The sequence below is a fragment of the Eschscholzia californica genome, unplaced genomic scaffold (assembly GCF_041429995.1).
Source record: "Eschscholzia californica isolate CP2 unplaced genomic scaffold, dmEscCali1.0.p SCAF_4, whole genome shotgun sequence".
Lineage (NCBI taxonomy): Eukaryota > Viridiplantae > Streptophyta > Magnoliopsida > Ranunculales > Papaveraceae > Eschscholzia > Eschscholzia californica.
The window spans coordinates 32,722,161-32,740,006 of NW_028238461.1; the positions used below are offsets into that span (position 1 = coordinate 32,722,161).

The window sequence follows — 17,846 nt, forward strand, 5'->3', positions numbered from 1 at the left end:
TCTCTTAAGAATGGAAATAACCACTAACGGAATGGGGAAGCTCACTCACTCTTCTCACCCACTCTACCCTCTAATAATGTCTCCTAAAGGTCAACGGATACAAGTGATGGAATGGAAGATGATGAAATCCCGAGAATGTCGACGCCTTCAACGATAAAAGAACACTCAAACAACCTTTAAACTTAACTTCTTGCATTGAATACTTTATTTTCATAACACTTACACAACAAAATAACACATAACCAAACTTTCTTTTTTTTCTTTCTTTTTTCTTCTTTTCACTTTTCTCTTTTTCTTTTTTTCGTTTTTTTCCTTTTTCACTTTCTTTCCCTTCCTTTTCTTTTTTACACACATACCCAAACACCAAAACAAAAGTACAACTAGTATTCTCAACAAATCACCTTTACTTTCACATTTTGCTTTCACATCCTTTTTTCTTTACTTTTCATGCCTTCATTCCCGAGAGTAGTAAGATGAATGGATGGTGGAGTATCCGTTTTCCTAAAGTTGACACCATTATCGGGTTTCATGGACTACAAGAGTAAGGTTTATTCGTTATCCTGATGTCACTCCTAGTGGCTAAGGAAGTTGAGCTCATGAGATTGTCTAAGCTCTATTGAAAGTTGCGAAGTTGAGTAGCTCTTCATTCTACTCGGAGTTAGCGCGGAAGAGTACACTCAAAGGCAATAAAAAGGCTCAGATATCTCACATGGGTTTAAGTCTCCACTAATGACTATTTTAGGTCACTTAGAAGTGTTCCTTCTTCCTTAAGATGATACTCACATGATAGCACACGAACACTAAAGGACTCAACATTCATGAAAAGACTAAGAGCATTCATAAGATTTATTGAGAAAGAGCCATATGCATCAACATACTTAAGAATACCACTAGAATCATACCAAATCTACCCAAAAAAATTTCAAATTTGGTCAATTTGTTGAACCCTCTTGTCTTTTGAAATCTAAGGTCATGATGTCATGCGACTAAATGGTCGTATCCCCATCCCCAAACTTAAAACTAACATTGTCCTCAATGTACTAAGCATATACTCACCAAAAGATAAGAGGTACAATAAGTTAAAGAGAAGAGTGGAAGGATATTACCATAGCCGACGGAGATGAAAATTGATACTACCAAGACTTATGTATTCGAGTTCCAAGTTGATGATAAGCCCATCGCCATCCCCAAACTTGGAACGAACCACGTCCCAAAAGTATACAAAGTGAGAAACACTCCTAACACATCAATATATAACATAAGAATGAAGCATAAGCATGACAACATAAAAATGACCACTCACGCAGGATCACTCGATTGCATCGAACCATGCAATTAGTCATTGATTCTCTTGCTTTCACAAGAGCACGAGTTAGGTCTCGTGGAGGGTTTTCAGAGATGATACCCACAAACATCAAACCCATCTAAATAGACCAACCAATCATATAACAAAAGACGAAATATTTGGGGGTCTACCCATACGAAAGTTTTAACTGGTAAAAATCGTCTCACAACAATGTAATGGTATGGGTTTATACGTGAGATGGCAAAAAGTAAAAGGTAATCCCCAAAATTGGATGACGACAAGGCCACAAAGTTTGACATAATAACAGAGAGGACATGCATTTCACTAAAGGGATCTACGTATGTATGAGATATTGGTTTAGATGTCGAACTACAACTTAAGGATTTGCCCATAAGGCTCGGGACTAAGTCAGAAGTTTCCTTAAGTGAAGGTTTAACCAATCGTTTAAATATTAATCTCGTCTCGATATCATACGTGTCCTTAGAGAAATCTATAGCTCCGCTTAAGAAGGCATCCACATCTAGTCCATCTTTACTAGCTACAAAGATCTCAGGTAACAAACTAGTCATGTCGTTATGGTTCTCCTGAGCACTAGTAGTATTGTCCCTCTTAACTATCAATGCAAGCATATTCATATCACGAGTAGGGAACAGTTGTTTATGAAAAGCTGAATGAGGTTCATCAACTAGTTCAGACTCAGATTTCGACTTTAAAACCTCGTTATGTCCATCTCCTCTCTCAGAATTTGTAAGATCCTCGGGTATGTCTACCTTCATAGGAGTATCCAAGCTAATCATTTCATCACTTCCAAGAATGAAGTTGGACTTAACATTAGCACTAGGTGTATTACCCTCACCTGTACCCTTGAGATTTGTTGGAGTTTGGGGTTGTGAGACCCTTTTCTCGATGTCTTTCAATTCTTCCTCCATCTCTTTAAGGGCGTGTAAGGTGTTTTGGCTAATCTGAGTTTCTGCCTCATAAAATGATTTCGAAACATCTTCAAGAGTCCTCTCATGATGAGACGCATAAGAACCAACTAAGGGCTCTTGAAGATTCTCATAATCATTGGTAAAGACATCACTCCTCGAACCTACGGGCTTCATATGAGTGTTTACGACATTTGTGCATCCTAGTGAGACATCTTGACAAGGAGAAATAGTAGGGCATTCACCCGATAGGTGTTCTCGACTTGCACAACTGCTACAGACACTATTAATCACCAAATCACCATCATGTATACCTATAAATTCTTTCCGAGCCATGTAGGCAATTTTATCTTCTACTTCTCCGTTCTCCTTTAAAAGGCATATGCCTCCTTTTGAGTAATGGTTTCCTTCGGCTATATCTCCGTCACTCTTAACGGGTGTGTCCCAATCTTGGACTTTCTCCGCTAAGAGGTCGAGATACTCCCAAGCCTCATTAGGATTTTTACTCATAAACTCTCTGTTGCACATCACTTCCACGAAGTGTTTCATTTTAGAGGTCAGGCCATCGTAAAAGAAACCGATGACCCTCCATATTTCATAGTTATGATGTGGACATGCGAGAAGGAGGTCTTTAAATCTCTCCCAACACCCAAATAAGGTCTCCTCTTTGTGTTGCTCAAAGTTCATAATTTCTCTTCTTAAGGTGTTGGTTCGATGAGTAGGGAAGAACTTTTTCAAAAACACCCTAGTCATCTCATCCCAACTTCTTATAGTCCTAGGCCTTAAAGAATGAAACCATATCTTCGACTTTTCTTTTAATGAAAACGGAAATAATTTGAGCTTAGCGATTCCCTCAAGTTCTCCATTGATTGGGAGTATCGAGCAAATCTCATCGAACTCTCTCAAATGAAAATATGGATCTTCATTCTCTAGACCTCGAAATATAGGAAGTAATGGAATAATCTCAGGGTCTATGTCTAAATTACACTCATTACTCGGAAATATGATGCATGAAGGTATGCTAGCCATATTAGGTTCAAGGTAGTCTCTAAGACTTTTAAGTGGTCGATGAACCTTATACCCATCATTCAAACTATCATTCCCATAAGCATCCATTGAAGCACAATTAAAGCAAAATGCAAGCAATCACAAGTGTTCAATTCAACTACTACTATCAATAATAGACAAGATACAAATGCACTTAAGCCGCTCAAATAGGTAAAGGTTAGGGAACGATACTAGAGGTGGTGTTCGTTACCACACTTTGATCCTCTTCCCTTTTCTTGTCTCTCCCTTTATATCCCAAACTTGTTAGCTTTCGTCCTTTAGAGCTCTTTGGATGAGTACCTTCGAGAAAACCACAAAAAAATGAAAAGGAACTGCGAAAAATAAACAAAGAAAACGTCTAAGTAAATAAGTAACACTAAACTAATGAACAAAACGACAAACGATCTCCAAACTACTAGACCTATCCCCGGCAGCGGCGCCAAAAACTTGATGCACCCGAAAAGGTTGCACACCCAAGCGGAGGTATCAAGTAGTAATCCGGCCAAAGCCGGGATCGATCCAAGGATAGGAAGGTAATTTGGATATCGAAGGGTCTTATCCCTCGGTCTAGATATTAAAGGCTTACTTAAACAAAAGCGGAAATAAAAGAAAGTAATGTGAGGTTTATAATCGAATAAGCAACAAAGAAGAAAGCAAGTAAAACAAACTAAAATATCAATGTAAGAGGGCGAGAGAGATTTGAGAGAAGAGTTCGGAGAAACAAGAGTCGGGAAGCAACAAAAGTCGAAAGACAAATAAGTGAGCGAGGTGTGGAAGTCCGGGAATCCATGATAATAAACCTATAACTATGTACGGTCCAATCGAATGGATTGATGTAAATCTAGTCTCGATTCCTAAGGTGGACGTTCATAAGCACTACGTATGTCCGGAGATAATACTTAGTCAAACAAACTTCCTAAACGATTAAAACCGAATCATCGAATGTGTCGTCTAGTCGCCTAACTATGTGAAGTGAATGACAAGACACATGAAATTTGAATCTAGACTACGATCGATATCGATCACTTTGCCTAATCGATTAACTATGTGAAGTACTTGATAAGACACATGAAAAACGATTGAAACAAGTAATCAAAAGAAGAGAACATCAATTTATTATCAAAACATTAAATCATATCAAACATAATCACAAATTCATCGCATTTCATCCATATAATCGACACACTTGATTTAGCTAAACATGGTGATAAGTAATAAATGAAAAGAAGATGATGAGAAATCCCCCTTTTTCGATGTAGTTCGAGGCTAGGTTCGTCGGAAAATATGAGTAGTTAAGGTTCAGCCGATCTCCCCTTAGCAAATTTCTGGATTTCCCCTTAACAGTGCATAATGGGCCTCCCCGAGCAAAAATCAGATCTCCCCTTAGCAACCAGACTCATCTTCTTCATTTAAAACCCACCACCATTAAAGCTTCACCAAGCTTTCTCTCTCTAATCACTTTTAATCAAAAACCAAATCAAACAACATGGGTAGCTAGCCAATGGTGTGGGAAACAAAAGCCCTAAGTTTTCCGGCCCAAATGATGGCCGGAAAACTTAGAAAAGTCCGGCCAAAAGCATGAGGATTCCGGCTAACCCTAAGAACCATGGAATCCGACCAAGATGAAGGTTCGGCCAGCTCCAAGCAGCCGTCCCGTGCACGTCCTTAAGCGTCCCGTGCATCTCGTGCTGCTGTCCCGTGCGATCCGAGCTTGTTTCCTAGCGATCCGAGCTTCCCGGGCTGCTGTCCGAGCATAGAAGATGAGCAACACAGCAGCCCGAGCTGCTGCCTTTGTGTTCCCGTGCAGATCCGGCCGGTACAGCTGCTGTTCCGAGCTCTAATGGCTGCTAGTTCCGAGTTGTTGCTGCCGCGATTTTGCCCCAACCGAGCTGCTCCAATGTCGGCCAAAGCTTGGCCGGCCTTAGTGTTGGCCGGCCAAGCTTTGGCCGGATCTCCCCTCTCTAGCTTCTCTAACCCAAACCCTAGCTTTTGATGATGAAGAACCCCCAAAACCCTAGCCTCATTCTCTCCCTTCCTTGGTTGTTCAATTCATGAAGAAGATGAATAGTGTCTTGACCCTCTCTTTTTACTCAAACCCTAGACTTAGTCAAGACTTGACTTTGACTCAAACTTGAGTCCATAAAGAGGGTGCCTCCAAAATCTCTTCCTTCTTTCATCTTCTTTGGACTTGGGTTTTGTTCCTTCATATCTAGGCTCTTGGGTTTTAGACTTGGGCTTTGATCTTCACTTGGAAATCAAGGGGGGTGCCTTCATAGAATCTTTGTTTTAAGACCGAACCTCGACTTCTTTCTTCCACAACTTCCCCGTCCGAACTCCGAATCAACTTCCGTTTTCACCGTCGGACTCGTCATTGACTTAACTTGTTGTTTGACTTCTGATTTTGACCAAAATGACCAAAATACCCCTGGTGCTCTTTTCTTCCCTTTTGCCGGATAAGATGAAAATGTGAGAATTCGCTCTCTTTATTCCGAATTACACGCCAAACCACAAATAAACTACCTAGCAATAAAAACACATAAATAATTAGAAATAAGACTCGAAAAGAACTAACTCATCAAAGTTAAGTGACCTAAATGTGGCATTTTCACGCCACATCAACATCCCCAAACTTAGAATTTGCTAGTCCTCGAGCAAACAAACAAAACAAGACAATAAAGTAAACCTAGCTCACTTTCGGAGGACTCCCGGTTGCATTTAGCGTTTGCAACAAGCCTTTAAACCCTTAGGTTACCCCTAAAGGACGAGTTTTGTCTCGTAAGGGTTTCCAGTGAATACACCCACAAAGTTCTAGATTTCCCAGAGACATAAGGGTTCAACTATCGATGCAAATAAAGTGATGATCAACAAGTGAGAGACTTAAGTATGTCAAACATATGAACCAAACTAATAAACACAAAAGCATGCTAAGAGTCTCCTCACTAATAGTTTTATACTCACATGTAAGTATCCCATCATCATGAGTATCATCCAAGGCTAAAGTAACAAAACCTTGTTTCCTATCATAGCACATTTCGCCTCGACTTTAGCCTCACAGTCATACGCTCTTAAACATGAAATCACTCAAAATCGAATCGTAATGGTTCACTTTCAAGTGTGAGCATGGAATAAACTAAACTCAACACAACAAAATTAAATGAGGATAACAAGTTATAAAACGAAATGATCTCTTAAGAATGGAAATAACCACTAACGGAATGGGGAAGCTCACTCACTCTTCTCACCCACTCTACCCTCTAATAATGTCTCCTAAAGGTCAACGGATACAAGTGATGGAATGGAAGATGATGAAATCCCGAGAATGTCGACGCCTTCAACGATAAAAGAACACTCAAACAACCTTTAAACTTAACTTCTTGCATTGAATACTTTATTTTCATAACACTTACACAACAAAATAACACATAACCAAACTTTCTTTTTTTTCTTTCTTTTTTCTTCTTTTCACTTTTCTCTTTTTCTTTTTTTCGTTTTTTTCCTTTTTCACTTTCTTTCCCTTCCTTTTCTTTTTTACACACATACCCAAACACCAAAACAAAAGTACAACTAGTATTCTCAACAAATCACCTTTACTTTCACATTTTGCTTTCACATCCTTTTTTCTTTACTTTTCATGCCTTCATTCCCGAGAGTAGTAAGATGAATGGATGGTGGAGTATCCGTTTTCCTAAAGTTGACACCATTATCGGGTTTCATGGACTACAAGAGTAAGGTTTATTCGTTATCCTGATGTCACTCCTAGTGGCTAAGGAAGTTGAGCTCATGAGATTGTCTAAGCTCTATTGAAAGTTGCGAAGTTGAGTAGCTCTTCATTCTACTCGGAGTTAGCGCGGAAGAGTACACTCAAAGGCAATAAAAAGGCTCAGATATCTCACATGGGTTTAAGTCTCCACTAATGACTATTTTAGGTCACTTAGAAGTGTTCCTTCTTCCTTAAGATGATACTCACATGATAGCACACGAACACTAAAGGACTCAACATTCATGAAAAGACTAAGAGCATTCATAAGATTTATTGAGAAAGAGCCATATGCATCAACATACTTAAGAATACCACTAGAATCATACCAAATCTACCCAAAAAAATTTCAAATTTGGTCAATTTGTTGAACCCTCTTGTCTTTTGAAATCTAAGGTCATGATGTCATGCGACTAAATGGTCGTATCCCCATCCCCAAACTTAAAACTAACATTGTCCTCAATGTACTAAGCATATACTCACCAAAAGATAAGAGGTACAATAAGTTAAAGAGAAGAGTGGAAGGATATTACCATAGCCGACGGAGATGAAAATTGATACTACCAAGACTTATGTATTCGAGTTCCAAGTTGATGATAAGCCCATCGCCATCCCCAAACTTGGAACGAACCACGTCCCAAAAGTATACAAAGTGAGAAACACTCCTAACACATCAATATATAACATAAGAATGAAGCATAAGCATGACAACATAAAAATGACCACTCACGCAGGATCACTCGATTGCATCGAACCATGCAATTAGTCATTGATTCTCTTGCTTTCACAAGAGCACGAGTTAGGTCTCGTGGAGGGTTTTCAGAGATGATACCCACAAACATCAAACCCATCTAAATAGACCAACCAATCATATAACAAAAGACGAAATATTTGGGGGTCTACCCATACGAAAGTTTTAACTGGTAAAAATCGTCTCACAACAATGTAATGGTATGGGTTTATACGTGAGATGGCAAAAAGTAAAAGGTAATCCCCAAAATTGGATGACGACAAGGCCACAAAGTTTGACATAATAACAGAGAGGACATGCATTTCACTAAAGGGATCTACGTATGTATGAGATATTGGTTTAGATGTCGAACTACAACTTAAGGATTTGCCCATAAGGCTCGGGACTAAGTCAGAAGTTTCCTTAAGTGAAGGTTTAACCAATCGTTTAAATATTAATCTCGTCTCGATATCATACGTGTCCTTAGAGAAATCTATAGCTCCGCTTAAGAAGGCATCCACATCTAGTCCATCTTTACTAGCTACAAAGATCTCAGGTAACAAACTAGTCATGTCGTTATGGTTCTCCTGAGCACTAGTAGTATTGTCCCTCTTAACTATCAATGCAAGCATATTCATATCACGAGTAGGGAACAGTTGTTTATGAAAAGCTGAATGAGGTTCATCAACTAGTTCAGACTCAGATTTCGACTTTAAAACCTCGTTATGTCCATCTCCTCTCTCAGAATTTGTAAGATCCTCGGGTATGTCTACCTTCATAGGAGTATCCAAGCTAATCATTTCATCACTTCCAAGAATGAAGTTGGACTTAACATTAGCACTAGGTGTATTACCCTCACCTGTACCCTTGAGATTTGTTGGAGTTTGGGGTTGTGAGACCCTTTTCTCGATGTCTTTCAATTCTTCCTCCATCTCTTTAAGGGCGTGTAAGGTGTTTTGGCTAATCTGAGTTTCTGCCTCATAAAATGATTTCGAAACATCTTCAAGAGTCCTCTCATGATGAGACGCATAAGAACCAACTAAGGGCTCTTGAAGATTCTCATAATCATTGGTAAAGACATCACTCCTCGAACCTACGGGCTTCATATGAGTGTTTACGACATTTGTGCATCCTAGTGAGACATCTTGACAAGGAGAAATAGTAGGGCATTCACCCGATAGGTGTTCTCGACTTGCACAACTGCTACAGACACTATTAATCACCAAATCACCATCATGTATACCTATAAATTCTTTCCGAGCCATGTAGGCAATTTTATCTTCTACTTCTCCGTTCTCCTTTAAAAGGCATATGCCTCCTTTTGAGTAATGGTTTCCTTCGGCTATATCTCCGTCACTCTTAACGGGTGTGTCCCAATCTTGGACTTTCTCCGCTAAGAGGTCGAGATACTCCCAAGCCTCATTAGGATTTTTACTCATAAACTCTCTGTTGCACATCACTTCCACGAAGTGTTTCATTTTAGAGGTCAGGCCATCGTAAAAGAAACCGATGACCCTCCATATTTCATAGTTATGATGTGGACATGCGAGAAGGAGGTCTTTAAATCTCTCCCAACACCCAAATAAGGTCTCCTCTTTGTGTTGCTCAAAGTTCATAATTTCTCTTCTTAAGGTGTTGGTTCGATGAGTAGGGAAGAACTTTTTCAAAAACACCCTAGTCATCTCATCCCAACTTCTTATAGTCCTAGGCCTTAAAGAATGAAACCATATCTTCGACTTTTCTTTTAATGAAAACGGAAATAATTTGAGCTTAGCGATTCCCTCAAGTTCTCCATTGATTGGGAGTATCGAGCAAATCTCATCGAACTCTCTCAAATGAAAATATGGATCTTCATTCTCTAGACCTCGAAATATAGGAAGTAATGGAATAATCTCAGGGTCTATGTCTAAATTACACTCATTACTCGGAAATATGATGCATGAAGGTATGCTAGCCATATTAGGTTCAAGGTAGTCTCTAAGACTTTTAAGTGGTCGATGAACCTTATACCCATCATTCAAACTATCATTCCCATAAGCATCCATTGAAGCACAATTAAAGCAAAATGCAAGCAATCACAAGTGTTCAATTCAACTACTACTATCAATAATAGACAAGATACAAATGCACTTAAGCCGCTCAAATAGGTAAAGGTTAGGGAACGATACTAGAGGTGGTGTTCGTTACCACACTTTGATCCTCTTCCCTTTTCTTGTCTCTCCCTTTATATCCCAAACTTGTTAGCTTTCGTCCTTTAGAGCTCTTTGGATGAGTACCTTCGAGAAAACCACAAAAAAATGAAAAGGAACTGCGAAAAATAAACAAAGAAAACGTCTAAGTAAATAAGTAACACTAAACTAATGAACAAAACGACAAACGATCTCCAAACTACTAGACCTATCCCCGGCAGCGGCGCCAAAAACTTGATGCACCCGAAAAGGTTGCACACCCAAGCGGAGGTATCAAGTAGTAATCCGGCCAAAGCCGGGATCGATCCAAGGATAGGAAGGTAATTTGGATATCGAAGGGTCTTATCCCTCGGTCTAGATATTAAAGGCTTACTTAAACAAAAGCGGAAATAAAAGAAAGTAATGTGAGGTTTATAATCGAATAAGCAACAAAGAAGAAAGCAAGTAAAACAAACTAAAATATCAATGTAAGAGGGCGAGAGAGATTTGAGAGAAGAGTTCGGAGAAACAAGAGTCGGGAAGCAACAAAAGTCGAAAGACAAATAAGTGAGCGAGGTGTGGAAGTCCGGGAATCCATGATAATAAACCTATAACTATGTACGGTCCAATCGAATGGATTGATGTAAATCTAGTCTCGATTCCTAAGGTGGACGTTCATAAGCACTACGTATGTCCGGAGATAATACTTAGTCAAACAAACTTCCTAAACGATTAAAACCGAATCATCGAATGTGTCGTCTAGTCGCCTAACTATGTGAAGTGAATGACAAGACACATGAAATTTGAATCTAGACTACGATCGATATCGATCACTTTGCCTAATCGATTAACTATGTGAAGTACTTGATAAGACACATGAAAAACGATTGAAACAAGTAATCAAAAGAAGAGAACATCAATTTATTATCAAAACATTAAATCATATCAAACATAATCACAAATTCATCGCATTTCATCCATATAATCGACACACTTGATTTAGCTAAACATGGTGATAAGTAATAAATGAAAAGAAGATGATGAGAAATCCCCCTTTTTCGATGTAGTTCGAGGCTAGGTTCGTCGGAAAATATGAGTAGTTAAGGTTCAGCCGATCTCCCCTTAGCAAATTTCTGGATTTCCCCTTAACAGTGCATAATGGGCCTCCCCGAGCAAAAATCAGATCTCCCCTTAGCAACCAGACTCATCTTCTTCATTTAAAACCCACCACCATTAAAGCTTCACCAAGCTTTCTCTCTCTAATCACTTTTAATCAAAAACCAAATCAAACAACATGGGTAGCTAGCCAATGGTGTGGGAAACAAAAGCCCTAAGTTTTCCGGCCCAAATGATGGCCGGAAAACTTAGAAAAGTCCGGCCAAAAGCATGAGGATTCCGGCTAACCCTAAGAACCATGGAATCCGACCAAGATGAAGGTTCGGCCAGCTCCAAGCAGCCGTCCCGTGCACGTCCTTAAGCGTCCCGTGCATCTCGTGCTGCTGTCCCGTGCGATCCGAGCTTGTTTCCTAGCGATCCGAGCTTCCCGGGCTGCTGTCCGAGCATAGAAGATGAGCAACACAGCAGCCCGAGCTGCTGCCTTTGTGTTCCCGTGCAGATCCGGCCGGTACAGCTGCTGTTCCGAGCTCTAATGGCTGCTAGTTCCGAGTTGTTGCTGCCGCGATTTTGCCCCAACCGAGCTGCTCCAATGTCGGCCAAAGCTTGGCCGGCCTTAGTGTTGGCCGGCCAAGCTTTGGCCGGATCTCCCCTCTCTAGCTTCTCTAACCCAAACCCTAGCTTTTGATGATGAAGAACCCCCAAAACCCTAGCCTCATTCTCTCCCTTCCTTGGTTGTTCAATTCATGAAGAAGATGAATAGTGTCTTGACCCTCTCTTTTTACTCAAACCCTAGACTTAGTCAAGACTTGACTTTGACTCAAACTTGAGTCCATAAAGAGGGTGCCTCCAAAATCTCTTCCTTCTTTCATCTTCTTTGGACTTGGGTTTTGTTCCTTCATATCTAGGCTCTTGGGTTTTAGACTTGGGCTTTGATCTTCACTTGGAAATCAAGGGGGGTGCCTTCATAGAATCTTTGTTTTAAGACCGAACCTCGACTTCTTTCTTCCACAACTTCCCCGTCCGAACTCCGAATCAACTTCCGTTTTCACCGTCGGACTCGTCATTGACTTAACTTGTTGTTTGACTTCTGATTTTGACCAAAATGACCAAAATACCCCTGGTGCTCTTTTCTTCCCTTTTGCCGGATAAGATGAAAATGTGAGAATTCGCTCTCTTTATTCCGAATTACACGCCAAACCACAAATAAACTACCTAGCAATAAAAACACATAAATAATTAGAAATAAGACTCGAAAAGAACTAACTCATCAAAGTTAAGTGACCTAAATGTGGCATTTTCACGCCACATCAACATCCCCAAACTTAGAATTTGCTAGTCCTCGAGCAAACAAACAAAACAAGACAATAAAGTAAACCTAGCTCACTTTCGGAGGACTCCCGGTTGCATTTAGCGTATGCAACAAGCCTTTAAACCCTTAGGTTACCCCTAAAGGACGAGTTTTGTCTCGTGAGGGTTTCCAGTGAATACACCCACAAAGTTCTAGATTTCCCAGAGACATTAGGGTTCAACTATCGATGCAAATAAAGTGATGATCAACAAGTGAGAGACTTAAGTATGTCAAACATATGAACCAAACTAATAAACACAAAAGCATGCTAAGAGTCTCCTCACTAATAGTTTTATACTCACATGTAAGTATCCCATCATCATGAGTATCATCCAAGGCTAAAGTAACAAAACCTTGTTTCCTATCATAGCACATTTCGCCTCGACTTTAGCCTCACAGTCATACGCTCTTAAACATGAAATCACTCAAAATCGAATCGTAATGGTTCACTTGCATAAGTCACACCAGGCATTGCACACCATGTCAGGTATATGCTAACGATTATCGTTTACATCCCACAGAGCTAACACCTATCGTTAGTCCCTGCCCCTTTGCACAATGGGGTATGGACTTGGTAGGGCCATTCCCGGCTGACACAGGAGGAAAGAAGATGTTGCTGGTCATGGTAGATTATTTCACCAAGTGGGCGGAAGCTGTAGCACTGACCCGAACCCGCACTAAGGAGATCGTCAGTATATTATGGACGAACATAATATCCCGATTCAGAGTCCCGAGGATCTTGGTCATGGACAACGGGCCACAGTTCGACAATGATGCTATGAAGGAGTTCCTCACAGAGTATGGGATCAAGCCGGCTTACGTGAGGCCAGCACACCCCGCCGGAAACGGACAAGTAGAGGTAACCAACAAAACTCTGGTTAAGTATATTAAAACTAAGTGCTATAGAAACAAAAACTGGGTGGACGAACTCCCCAACGTGCTGTGGACCTACCGCATCACACCGAGTCTAAGAGTAAGACACTTCGATCCTGAAACCAACAAACAACTAATGTTAGAACACTTAGACTTAGTCGACGAAGTTCGAGACCGGTCGGAGCTGCGAAATTTCGCTTTCAAAGACACTATGACTAAACAGCATAGATCTCACATGAAGATACGAAAGTTCGACGTCGGAGACATGGTATGGAGGAACTCTAAATTCACCCAGAAACCATTAGCGGCCAAACTGTTTCCCACATGGGAAGGGCCTTATAAGATAGTAGAAGTTGTTAGACCTGGAACCTATAGGTTAGAGAATACGTCAGGTCACATCCTTACACACCCCTGGAACGCGGAGCATCTCAGATTCGCATTCAAGAAGAAAGACACCGATACGTCCTAGAACACCGAATGATGAATCAGACTCAAGAAGATGAAGCATAGATCTACTTGTATGATAATGAGTCAAGAAAGAGAATTATAGAGGATTTTGGACATGTTTAGCGAACTTAGAAGCCTTTGCTAGTATAACACTGCCCATCATAGAACCTAAAGGAGGAGTCCTAATTAAACTCATCTCGCCCTGAATCGAGCGGGTAGCCCTCACAGCGAAAGCCACGACCAAGGAACCTAAAGGCAGCCTTGGTAGGTGAAAACAGCGACCAAGGGCCCTAATTTAAACAGGCCTGCTAAGCGAAAGCCACGATCAGGGACAGGATATATAGCCTCCATAGCTACGGCGACAACCGAGGGCCCTAAGGAGCAATCCTAGTTAAACTGAACTTTGCTCGAGTAAAAACCCCTCACCAAGGTCCCAAGGAGAAGTCCTAGTTACACTGATCGGCTCAAGCCGGCAAAGGAGGTCGCTACTCACAAGGAGGAGCCCTAACTAAACTCAACCCTTTACTCGAGCGAAACGTGGTCCCTGTGGATCCCCAAGGAGAAGCCCTAGTTAAACTACCGCCCCGATGAAGGTGAGCGGGGGTATAAGGAGAAGTCCTTGCGAAACTATTCATGCTTAAAATGAGTAAGACGGCCCTGGTAGCCCAAGCAACGACCAGGGGCACGGGAGGAGTCCCGGCAAAAACTAGTCGTGTTCACACCGACGTAACCAACTCTGGTAGCCCAAGCTACGACAAGAGATCTAAGGAGAAGTCTTAGTTAAACTAGTTGAGCTCAAGCCGAAGAAACCAGCTCTGGTAGCGAAAGCCACGACCAGAGGTCTAAGGAGAAGTCCTAGTTAAACTAGCCAAGCTCAAGCTGGCGAAACCAGCTCTGGTAGCGAAAGCCACGACCAGAGGTTTAAGGAGCAGTCCTAGTTAAACTAGCCAAGCTCAAGCTGGCGAAACCAGCTCTGGTAGCGAAAGCCACGACACGAGGTTTGAGGAGCAGTCCTAGTTAAACTAGCGAAACTCAAGCTGGCGAAACCAGCTCTGGTAGCGAAAGCCACAACTAGAGGCCTAAGGAGAAGTCCTAGTCAAACTAGCCAAACTCAAGCTGGCGAAACCAGCTCTGGTAGCGAAAGCCACAACCAGAGGTCTAAGGAGAAGTCTAGTCAAGCTAGCCAAGCTTAAGCTGGCGAAACCAGCTCTGGTAGCGAAAGCCACGACCAGAGGTCTAAGGAGAAGCCCCAGTTAAACCAGCCGAGCTCAAACCGGCGATATAAACTCTAGTAGCGAAAGCCACGACCGAAGGTCTAAGGAGGAGTCCTGGCGAAACTAGTTATGCAAAGACAACTCTGGAATAGACAACCAGAGGCAGAGCTAAAGAACTCTAACACTATTCAAAACTTTTTACAGGGCTAATTCGGGTTCTATTTTGCAAAAGGAAATAGTAAGCTTAAGGCATGCTAGATTAGGTCTGAAATTATTTCTCTTGCCGGTGCGATCATTCGGAGCATGCGTAGTAAGCCTAGGAAAATGCACTAGTGAGTTAGGATTTGTACTAACATCGATTTTGCAGAATCGGTACGCGATATCAGTGTCAGACTTCAACAAAGTGATCTAGAACAGGAAAAGAGGGTTTTTTATTCAAGACTATTACAGAAGAAATTACAATCAAACAACATGAAGAAATCAGCAGAGATTCGGTAATAATTGAGGCAGGGAAACCACTTGCCGAAGCTTGGACGGAGATCAACGCCTTGTTTCTTCTCCCGACTGATCGACATAGTGGCCACCCGAGGAAGAAAATCATGGGCAAGAGCTATCTTCTAAAGAATCGGAGCTTACAATTCCAAAAGAACTTCGGCCAAAGAGAAGAAGTATGGCAGACCGGGAGTGTACCGCCTCGAAAACAACCTCTCTTGGGAAAGACTCAAACCGACAACTGGGTAACCATCCCCATTGTCGGAAAAGTTTTCCCTAACAATCCCCATTGACGGAAAAAGATTCTTTCAGGCAGGCAATAGATACGAACTCAAACAGAGGCTTCATCTCAAATCCTCAGCGTGAAAAGGAAGAAACCACTAGGATCGTTTTCTCCAACCTCTGATGAAGGAGCAGGCTGAAGAATCAAAGCGGACATTTATAGCAGAAAAAAGTGGTCAAAGAAATGGATAAAAAGCGTTGAAAACAAAGACCGAACGCATCTTGGGAGCATGCGAGAAAATTAAAGTGCTGAGAAACACGCCTTATTTCCAATAACAGAGCTCTGCGTGTCCTTGCGTGACCAAGTGAGTTGTCGTGTGCAATAACCCAAAAGATCAGCGCCGAAAGCACATGATCAGAGAATCAAATCTATGACGTCATGAAATCACGCATAGAAAAGAATTAATTACTTGCGTAGAAGGAAAAACGTGTCTTGGAATAATAAACCACGCGTCAGAACACAGCCGGATCAGCCCTGGCAAAGATAACACTTGGTCAAAGAAAATCTCCAAATTCGCAAACATCAATCATCTCCGGAGTGCCAACAGTAAGACAGAACTCCACCCAACAGCTACAGTCCAGGTAAGGCCCGAAGAGCTTTACAATACAGCTCTGGGACAGGTAATACTTTCGACTTCTGGCCTTCAAAGTAAAACACACAAGTTACTTCTACTCCTTAGTCTCTCTACTTTCGACTAAGGAGTGGCGGGACTCATGATGATGCATAAAATGTCCACACATACCAACGTCTGAAGAGTCAAAGATCTGACCAGAAGTCTCTCGGAACAGCTCGGCTTAAGGCAGCAGGACAGCTAAAACCCCTGATGATCCACCACACATTCCCATAATCGGGAGGTCGGCCAGAAGAAACCAGCTCCACACAAAATGCCCTTGGCATGGATAGGTCAGCCCTGTGATCTCTAAAGGAACAAGGGGGGTCTCCATAAGTTCAGTCCATATCTTACGCCCAGAAATGGGAAGATATCAGCGCTGCGCAACCTAATGACTTAATCCCGGACTTTCCAGAAAGATCTCAGTCGGTTATACATCTTGAAGTGTTTAAGCCCGGTTGGACTCCACGTATCTAAGGGAGGAAATTTCTCCTTTAGAGTCTATCACTCTAGCAAGATATCAACGAAGTATCCTTGAACTTAGGAACTTTCACTTATCAAAGATCCGGGATAGACTCGAAGAGAACCCCTAGATACGCAAAAGAGGTAACTTCTATTTACGGTTTGACGGCCACCGCCTCACCACCGCCACTAAGGACAGTCGGCCTACCTTCGCCTATAAAAGGCCCCCCACATCGTCCTTCAAAGGACTCGATCTCTGGAGAACAAACACACCATCTCTCCTAAACATAAGATCTCTCCATACCAGAAGGATCACCCCCAAAATAGAGTTCTCATAACTCGCCCCCCAAAAGGATCAATTAACATTCATTCTTTTACTACAAAGAGCACCCTGATTGTCTTGAGCGTCGGAGCAGTTTTCGAACCCTTTGCAGGTTTTCCCCCCTCGGGAAGAGACGAACAGGAGCAAGGAATCAAGAGCTGGAGCAAGGAATCAAGAGCTGGAGCAAGGAATCAGGAGCTGAAGCAAGGAGCAGAGAAGCAGAGCGAAGGAGCGGAGCAGAGAAGCAGAGCTGAACAGAGGAATCTCACCCCTCCAAACAGAATATTTTTTCAAAACGGAGGTTGTCATGCATCAACTCCCTTTTTCATGCTGATTTAACCGGGAGCCATTTTCGACATCAGCAGTCTGGAATGTCTTTTCTTTCTCAGGGATGATCAGTACCGCCTCTGCTCCTTTCGTGGCTTCGCTTGAAGCTCCGTCTACAAAAAGAGTCCATATCTGTTCTGGCCCAAGACTGGTTGCCGCGATGGAACACTCTATCACAAAGTCTGCTAACGTTTAGCCCTTTATCGCGGTTCGAGGCTCGTACCTGATGTCAAATTCACTCAGTTCTACCGCCCACTTCGTTAATCGCCCTGAGAGATCCATTTTCTGTAATATGTTCCAGAGTGGTTGATCTGTCTGGACAGCCATGGTATGAGCCTGGAAATACGGACGCAGCTTTCTTGCAGCCAAAACAAGTGCGTAAACCAACTTTTCTACGGTCGGGTAATTCAGTTCTGCC

At 41.9% G+C, this 17,846-nt stretch overlaps 2 protein-coding genes across 2 annotated transcripts; both read right to left on the bottom strand.

Moving 5' to 3' along the window:
- Window positions 1-335: 335 nt before the first annotated feature.
- Window positions 336-4,970, bottom strand: LOC147544180 (uncharacterized). The gene is made up of 2 exons (XM_086634609.1): window positions 4,306-4,970; window positions 336-4,230 (listed from the first exon to the last, which is right to left on the bottom strand). Exon 2 carries the CDS (start codon window positions 3,346-3,348, stop codon window positions 1,393-1,395), a length of 1,956 nt encoding a protein of 651 aa, XP_086490735.1. The 5' UTR covers window positions 3,349-4,230; window positions 4,306-4,970; the 3' UTR covers window positions 336-1,392.
- A 1,828-nt stretch (window positions 4,971-6,798) lies between these two features.
- Window positions 6,799-11,433, bottom strand: LOC147544181 (uncharacterized). The gene is made up of 2 exons (XM_086634607.1): window positions 10,769-11,433; window positions 6,799-10,693 (listed from the first exon to the last, which is right to left on the bottom strand). Exon 2 carries the CDS (start codon window positions 9,809-9,811, stop codon window positions 7,856-7,858), a length of 1,956 nt encoding a protein of 651 aa, XP_086490733.1. The 5' UTR covers window positions 9,812-10,693; window positions 10,769-11,433; the 3' UTR covers window positions 6,799-7,855.
- Window positions 11,434-17,846: the final 6,413 nt, after the last annotated feature.